This window comes from Eurypyga helias, unplaced genomic scaffold (assembly GCF_000690775.1).
Source record: "Eurypyga helias isolate BGI_N326 unplaced genomic scaffold, ASM69077v1 scaffold47685, whole genome shotgun sequence".
Taxonomy (NCBI): domain Eukaryota; kingdom Metazoa; phylum Chordata; class Aves; order Eurypygiformes; family Eurypygidae; genus Eurypyga; species Eurypyga helias.
In genome coordinates this window covers 1-8,705 of record NW_010251663.1, presented here as the reverse complement: position 1 = coordinate 8,705, position 8,705 = coordinate 1, and the positions used below count along the sequence as shown (strand labels likewise).

At 44.9% G+C, this 8,705-nt stretch overlaps 1 protein-coding gene across 1 annotated transcript in view; it reads left to right on the top strand.

Annotated features, from left to right (window-relative positions):
* The window catches only part of LOC104509981 (CAP-Gly domain-containing linker protein 1-like), a gene marked incomplete at its 3' end in the record, with an annotated part of 15,064 nt that extends 9,327 nt beyond the window's left edge, over positions 1-5,737 (top strand). Inside the window, exons 3-4 of the mRNA XM_010152098.1 lie at positions 4,303-4,427; positions 5,521-5,737. Of these exons, the coding sequence (XP_010150400.1) occupies positions 4,303-4,427; positions 5,521-5,737 (342 nt within the window). The remainder of the gene's footprint in view (positions 1-4,302; positions 4,428-5,520) is intronic.
* Between the last annotated feature and the right edge of the window lie 2,968 nt (positions 5,738-8,705).

Here is an 8,705-nt window from a genome sequence, read left to right as displayed (position 1 = left end):
AATGAAGGTCATAGAAAACCGTCTCATGGTAGCGATGCCCCATTTTTTCATATAACTTTTAGAAACCTTTTTATTAACTTTTTTCCCAGTTCTTTTAGAAACTGGGGTTTTTTTAGTCCTTCATTCACTATTAGGAAGTAGATCCACTGGCAAATGCTACTAGGTTTATTGGTTTGGGTTGGTTTTTGCTATAATTCTTATAATTGCTAATATTTTTTTCTGTAATTCTATACTAAATGCTATAATTCTGTAAATATTTTTTTTATTTCATATTGGTATATACAGTTCAGCATAATCACATCTTAATCTTTTCTCTCCTTTATGTGTAAGTCTGTGTATGTACAGCAGCTTCAGGGCATAGAAAAGCCTTCACCCTGGTGTGCTGCACAGTAGCACCTCACCTTGTCCTACCAAGGGAGTAAGTGATGCTTTTCTTAAAGGCTTCCAGGGCATGCGTGTTGTCGTGCGTGGGGTACTTAATTGCTGCTGTTTGAGGCAGGTGTCTGGGTGACTGTAAAGCCTTTGGTAGAGTCAGGCTTTGTGGAGCCATGCTGACCTTGTCAGCAAAGCTGGAGGGTTAAAAGGCTTTTGCTTAGAACTGAGCACACCTTTGTCGATGCTACGAGCACTTCACCGCTGCCGTGTGCGCTGGTCCCTACTACTGCTAAGGACCCACATTTCAGTGTTTGCAGAAAGGTAGTAGCTGCTTATTCAAAGAGCTTGACTAGGTCTGGGAAAAAAATTCTTTGGCATTCTTCCTTGCATCTTGTTTTAAAATAACCCTGGTACCATGGTTACAGGGCTAGTCACGCTGCCGCTTCTCCTGGGGATCTCATGTGCATCCCCATATGTTCTCGGGATACAAATTCCTCCGTTTGCTCGCTCCCACCAGGCCCCGGGTTGCAGTCCCGTGCAGATCCACTGTGATTGCTGTAGCAGGTCCAACGGGGACTGGTCACTGCCAAAGCTTTTCTTTCAGATCGCGCCTCCCAGCTTGGGACTTGGATGCAATGTCTTCGCAATAAATGCCATACGTTTTTTACCTGAATGTGGAAGATGAGCAGGGCCAAGGCAGGAAACAAAAAGGAATGAATATTCTGCACCCCAGTTTAACCTGTGTTATCCTGGAGCTAACGTTATCTAGAGGTTTATTTACAGTTTGGGTTGGAGGGAACAGATTGCAGCAGTTGTTCCTGTCTCTGGGCGTCGTTCCATCTAGTTCTCCCTTTCCACTACCATGCTTCGCATAGCTCTTACCTTGCTTACCCCCCGGCCGTCCTATGGGAAGGTTTTGTGCGTCTGTGTTTTGGGAATTGACTTACGTTATTTATTAAAACAACCCAAACACAGCACAAAACAGCTCCCCAGCACCACTTCATGAAACGGCAGTAAAATTCCTTGGCCTGGCTGAAGAGTTCCGTGAAAGGAGCTGAGGGATCCTGCTGTGCTACCACAGACCTGACCATTGGGGTTGGAGGGGGACGCTCCTCATCTGGGCTATTGTTCTAGCTTTCCTGTCTAATTTCTTTAATGGGTTTTTTACAGCTTCTTTTGGTTTAACTCTTGTTTATTCAGGCAGCCAACGGTACAGAATTGAGTGGGGAACCTGTACACACAGCACTAACCTGGCTTTTCATTCAAAGCTATCTTCCAGCTTGCTAGGGAAGGACTAAGGACCAGGACAACTCGGAAGGCCCAGGATGGACTGATAGCACAGGCGTGTGTGTGTCTCTCCCACTGTTCAGTTAAACTTTATTTTTACGTTTGTACTTAACCTACTTGTTCTAGAGGATAATTATTGTGAAGCTGTGTCTGAGGGTGACTAACATGGCGACTTAAGGGACAGTTCTTCCCAGGAAATACCTGTAACAAATGTTACATATCCCATCGTCACCGCTGTGCTATGGGAAAGGTCTGGATTCCACTGCGTGTTTTGGTTGGTTACGACTCTTGTTTTCTAGGACAGTGCTGGTGCCTGTTCTTTGAGAGGGGAAGTTTGTCTGTTCTCTGCCAAGAACACTGAATACCGAACGTTCTACTAGTTACTGTGTGAGGCTGAGTCATGATAACTGTAAACTCTGTGTATTTTTACTCCGTGAGGAGTGCTCATTTGCTGCAGTGGCACCTAAAGGGAGATGGAAAGGTGACCTGCAGGTTAAGCGTGTTTCAAGGCTGCTTCTAATGAGGGAGGAGGAGGAGACCTAAATACAGACGAAAGATGAGCCTGTCGGCTTTCTCACTTCAGTAAAATCAAACAGGGTTGATTATTCTTCTCTGGTTTTCTGAGGTTGGTGAAGGTTAGGATTTTCTCCTCATCAGCTGGAGCCCTGCATTGCTAACAGAGCTGTCTGCTGCCTGAGGTTGATGAGCCAGAAGTTAGAGCACAAATGTGTGTGGCAGGTACTGTGCCCTAACGTCGTACTTGGTGGACACTTAGTGATGTCGTGCACGATAATACCCTCCGTCCCTGGGTTCCGCACAGTCAGCCTCTTGTGCGAGCACCTCCCCAGTGTACGGATGTGAACTATCTCGTGTACTGGGATCACGCACCCTAATTTACGGCTCAGAAGCTTGTTCTCTGGTTATCCCGGGAAGTTGTCCCCAGAAGGAGAATGTCTAATGGAAAAATGACATGAAATCTAACTTACTCTTTAGTAAGTCCAACTGTGGAGCCCTCAGTATCAGAAGGATTTTGACCACTTGGAGCGAGCCCAGAGGAGGCCACGAAGATGATCAGAGGGCTGGAGCACCTCTGCTATGACGAAAGGCTGCGAGAACTGGGCTTGTTCAGCCTGGAGAAGAGGAGGCTCCGAGGAGACCTCATTGCAGCTTTCCAGTATCTGAAGGGGGCCTACAAGGGTTCTGGGAGAGGACTTTTTACAAGAGCCTGTAGTGATAGGGCAAGGGGTAATGGGTATAAATTGAAATCAGGGAGGTTTAGATTAGAGATCAGGAAGAAATTCTTCACAGAGAGGGTGGGGAGGCACTGGAACAGGTTGCCCAGAGATGTTGTGGATGCCCCCTCCCTGGATGTCTTCGAGGCCAGGCTGGATGTGGCTTTGAGCAACCTGGTCTAGTGGAAGGTGTCCCTGCCCATGGCAGGGGGGGTGGAACTAGATGATCTTTAAGGTCCCTTCCAACCCAAACCATTCTATGATTCTATATAAGAAGGCAAGTTACAGTCTTTGTGTTGGCAGGTTACAGCCAAGCGCTCTGCCGAGGCTGCGGAACGCTCCTCGTTGCGTAACGTGTGCTGGAAGACACAAGTGGAAGATGGCCCTGCATGTGTCCATGTTGAATTCACTGAACCTCTGGAAGAGGTTTTCCTTAACAGTTGTTTCCTTAATGCCGGATGCAGGCTGAACAGATTTTCACACAAATAGGGCACAACATGTTGTGTCATCCTGACCCGCAAGAACCCTGCAGTTCTGGCTGGTGGCCCTTCTTGGCAAGTGTCAGCCACGCTGAACACCTTCTGCTTCTTCACTTAATTCTTCCCTCCCCTGGGCATTGAGAAAAGCTGTATCTTGCAGAGATTGCAAGTGATTGGGATGGCTGTAAATAGGTAATATTAGAAATCTGAAAAAAACCTGATTTCTAGTCTTCCATTGAGGATTGTTTGGGATTTGGTGGGTTTTTTGGGGGAGGAGTGAGGTGATGTGTCTTGTCTTTTGTTAAGTGAAGAAAAGAAAATGATTCTCCCCTCCCCAGGAATTCACATAGCGGTTTGCACCTACAGTTTTGCCAAGTGCCGTGCATCCTGCTTTTTCCATGCTCTGTAATGCCAGAGGGCTGTACTGTGTCTTTTACTGAGCTATTCCTTAGAGAAATACAGAAGGCTTTTTTCTCGTTTCTTTTACCGAATTAGAACAAGAAATAGGCAGTTGTTAGAAATCTCTGTTTGCTGACAGAAGTTTGTGTGAAAGCAGGTCGCAAATCTCTAGCGTTCAGTAGGCTGGTTGCACTGGGCCTTGATAAATGTGTTTTGAATCTTGCAGCCATATCAAGCCACCAAATGTCATTGTGGCCTTCAGCGATGGCAAACTTCCTGAACCCCAAACTGGACAGAGCTAAGTGCTAGGGGAGTGACTTTGGGCTTCCTTTGGTCTTTTTCTCTTCTGTAAACAGTTTGGTGATGAAGATCTCTTCAACAGTAAACTCGCGGGCAAAGGAATATGCAGCTTGAAGTAAGAACTGGGCACATATTAAAGTGCTTTTGAACATGACCATCCTGAAAGCTCTCTCACTCTGGTATTCAGGTTTGGAAGTGCCGTAACGCAGTTGTGTGTCCTCTTGCCTTAGGTTGGTGGAACAAAAGCGGGAGTTGTGCGTTTCTTGGGAGAAACTGATTTTGCTAAAGGAGAATGGTGTGGAGTAGAGCTGGACGAACCTCTGGGGAAGAATGATGGAGCTGTTGCTGGAACAAGGTTGGTCTGTCATCAGCTAGCAGCCGCCTCAAAGATTTTGCATCTCTATATTCTGTTTTGCTTTTTAAAATATCTTACATTAAACTTCCAATCTTTTTTTAGTATCTTACATTAAACTTCTTACCAGGGGAGGCAGTTAGGCTGTAAACTTGACTGTCTGCTGGTGGGGGGGATCATTAGACACTGATTTGAATTTTATGACTCCTACACATCTCTGACAGTCTGCATCAACCCCACCTTCATGGGATTAGTTGCTCTTTCCTACTCCCATGTGAATTTTATTCATAGACTGGTAATGGAAAACACAATTTCCTGCTTTTTGAGCATCTGCTTGGTTTCTCTGCTTGGAATGAATGCTCAGTTAAGAAAATATCTCTGGGTATCTAATGGGAATCTTTCTGCATCACAGGAACTGAAGGCTTCTGTACCAATAGTTGCCTCATTGTAAATTCTGGGAGCAGCATAGCTGCTTCCTCCGATAAGTCACACCTAGAAAGCATTAACTCTTCACAATTCAACGTCCTTTCTCATTTGGTGTAAGGAACACTCTCCTTTAACTCCTTAAAAGGAGGCTTTAAAAGGATTGTGCTGCCTTCATATAGGTGATCACAACTTAAAATTTTACATGTAACCAAAAATACATTTTGTATTCTCAAACGCTCACATGTGTAGGTATGTATGTCATCATTAAATCAAGGAGGTTTATATTTTATAATCTGATTTTTTTTTTTTTAACTCTCTGCTCTCACATCTGTTGTTGGCAGCTCTGTCAAAGAAGCCGGCTATGCATGTTGAAATTTGAATGGAGTTTTTAGGAAACAAAGAGCGAGCTCTCACTCAAGAGTATTCTCTGCTGAATTTCTGAATCTGCAATTACCATGCTGTTTCAGCCTCTCGAAGCCCTATTTCTTCCAAATCTAGTGTTAAAAAAAGAAATTGCAATTTGATACAGATTAGGTTGTCACTGGGTGTTGCCCTGTTCTTTAGTACTTTTAGACTATGGGTCTAGAATCCTTTGTGAAGCCAGACCGTGTGTCTGAAAAGACAGAGGTTAATTTAGCAATCTCACCTGTCTGCTTTGCTTTTTTTAAAGGTATTTTCAGTGTCAGCCCAAATACGGTTTGTTTGCTCCAGTCCACAAAGTCACGAAGATCGGGTTCCCGTCAACCACACCAGCGAAGGCAAAGACAACTGTGCGAAAAGTGGTTGCGACTCCCACAGCCCTGAAACGTAGCCCAAGTGCATCTTCTCTGAGCTCTCTCAGCTCTGTGGCATCTTCAGTAAGCAGCAAGCCGAGCCGTACAGGACTAGTAAGCTTCTTTTTCTACTGCATGCTTTACGTTCCCAAGCAGGAACCCACGTGGCGCTGGCCTGTGGTCTACTTGTGTAAATTGAGACTAGAACAGATCTCGGGGAGAGCACAACGCACGTTTAATTGTGCCCTCTTTCATTCAAAGCATGCATGAAGGAAGGAAATCTTAGCTAGCCCTGAAGAGTAGTAAGTGCTTGACTATTTAAGCTTACACAGTTAATTCTGGCTAACTGCGTTACGGCAATAAGAAAGGGGCTTGTGGGGCCAACAACCTGAAAAGGCATCAGTGTTCTCTGCCTGGAACCTCCGTGTAGGTGTTCATCCTCCTAGCACCACCCCTGTCACACGGGGTTGTGTTTCAGGATCTGCTGTGCACGAAAGCTTCCGCAGATCAGACTTGGTTATTAAGCAGGAAGCTTCAAATTCTCAAAAACGTAAAAGGTTTTCTTCAGCCGTTGAAGAGATGAGTCAGCTGAGAACACAGAACAGCAATTGTCAAGTCTTTGCTGACAAGAAGCCTCTTCCTTTTTTTTAGATTTGGGTTTAATCCTGTGAATTCACCAAGGCTAATGGTTGCAGTGGGTGAGGTGAATGCTAACAATACTAATTCCACCTAATACACTTACTGTGGGTTCCTTTAAAGTTCCTGTTAGATGAATGTACTGGGCTTGGCTTGCAGCAGCAAAACGGAAATCTTCTGGGAAAGCAGAATTTTAAAGAGTCTCTCTTAAGGCAGTTAAAAGCATAGAAATAATTGGGGTTTTTCCATGGGTCACCCTAGATTTCTACTTTTTTTTAAACCGAAGTGCATAAATACATCTATTAGAAGGAGATCACTGACTCCCACAGGTCTGGAGGGGGTTAGCTGGCGTGCCGTCCCACTGACCAGCAGGTGCAGAGCGGAGCTGACGTAGCTGAAGCAGATTACGTGTGAGCAGAGGTCAGCAGTTGGCCAGGGCAGCAGGGTTAATGCCTTATTCCAAAGACCATAAGGGTTTGGGGTGGTTTTTTTGGCACAAACAGCAGGACGTTATACCTTAATCCATTCTGGCAGTTGCTCTTCCAGCTGAGAGCGCCACCTGGTTTGAAATCCTTGCACTGGCAGTGCTCCCTGCGGTTCCGGGCAGGGCTTCCTGGGCTCCTGGCGAAGCCCTGTTCCACTCCGCGTGCTGCGATGCTCTCAGCAGCAGGAGAGCGCAGTTACGCGGTGTGAACGTCTGGATCTGCTTACTTTGCCTCTGTGTCGTGGCCCCAGGGCATCAGTTGTTTTGGGTCATAAAATATAAAGCTGCTGTAATCCATTATTTCTGGAATTACAATTCCAGCTTTCTTCCAGCGTTTTCCCAGGCAGCATGAACATTTTTATCACCATCCAAGTCAAAAGGACTGTCAAAACGATTCTGACACTTTTTCTTTACAAGTTAAGCTGCTGAAGAAACAGGATTTCCTGAAACCAGTTTTGACACAGTGGACTTTACTTGCTGCAGTTTCTAGGAAAATTCTAACTCCTCTGAAATTGCTGGGCTCTTACACAGTCTTCTCAGTTACTGGGGGCTGTCGCTGTTTCCCTCTTCCTGTGTAAGAAAAGCAGCGGTCGAAGTAGGTGATCTAATGGTGTAAAAGGCTGCCTGTTGCCATTCGTATTTATGGCCAATTGTGAAGGAAGTTGATGTTTCTCTGAAATCTGGATTTCTCCTGGAGTCAAGAATTAAGTCAGGTTCGATCCAAAGAGCCAGAATTGTTAAAACAGCAACACATTCTGGAATGATGCATCTTCTAGAAACTGAGAGGATCTGAAACAACTCCTGTGAAGCATCAAAGTGAAAGGTGGTTTCTTCTGTCTCGTGCCTGTTGAGTCACCTGATGCAGAATTTGCAGTGGATTGCAGGCGTATTGTTCAGGGCTGCGAGTAGCTGAGTTAGATTGTGTAGCAGTCCTGGTACTGGGAGGGGAAGTGTATTTTCGTGATGACAGTGGAATACGTCTGTGCTATGCTGTCTCTTGGGGATGCTGTCCAGTGCCAGCATTCCAGGCTGTGTATGGCAACTGTTCTTCAGCATTTTTATCTCTGAAAGGATCAGGGAAGAAACATGCTCCTGTCCTTGGGCAGTGCTGTCACCCAGAGCTGAAGGTTAGCGTAACAGAAGAGCAAACCTTTCTTGGGTTTTGGTTTAAATAGGCTTTAATTCAGGTGTCACTCGCCTTTAATACTTAAATAAATTTCTGAGCTGTTAAGCACAAAGTCAGTTTCTATAAAGCGGTGTCAGATTTTTTTTTAGTTCAGTTTTTGCTGTTTTCACAACTCTTGTTCATTTTTACAACATAATTTTAGTTTATTTACTTTCCCTTCTCCCTCAAAAACTCATGAGGAAGTAGAAGACAGGGCCGTGGTGAATTTTCACTGACACTGGTTCCATTCAGTGGAGCAGAGACCATGCAAGGTCAAGGAAAACCCCACGGTTCATTTCAGCTCTAGTTCTCCACATTCATTTATATCTGTACTCTTTAATCTTTCAGATATTTTTTCCAGAAGCAATTTAATTCCAAGTGATATAAACACGTTTTAACCGGATACCAGTTTTCTTCTTCACAAGGTTTCACTCTAAGCCTGTCTCTTTAAATCGAGGTAAAGGCTTTTGATCTTGGATATTTTATTCCATAGTAGAGGTGCAGAATTCCAGTTGGAGTCCCAAAACCTTTCCATAGAGCATTTGGAAATAGGGTACTGTTGCTGGTGACCCAAGATGACAACTTGATAACTAGAGGTACAGTGTTTTGAACTCGCAGAAAGGCTGCCTTTCTTTTTTTTGATGCCAAAGGCAGTTAGAAACAAGGAGCTAACCTTTGTGTGAGTCTACGAAGCACAGCTTCGATGAGGCCAGCCTTTTGGTTTCACCTCATCCCTTCTGTCTCCTACGCTGATTGCTGCCAAGCAGTCTTCTAGAGGGATGCCATCCAGAGGGACC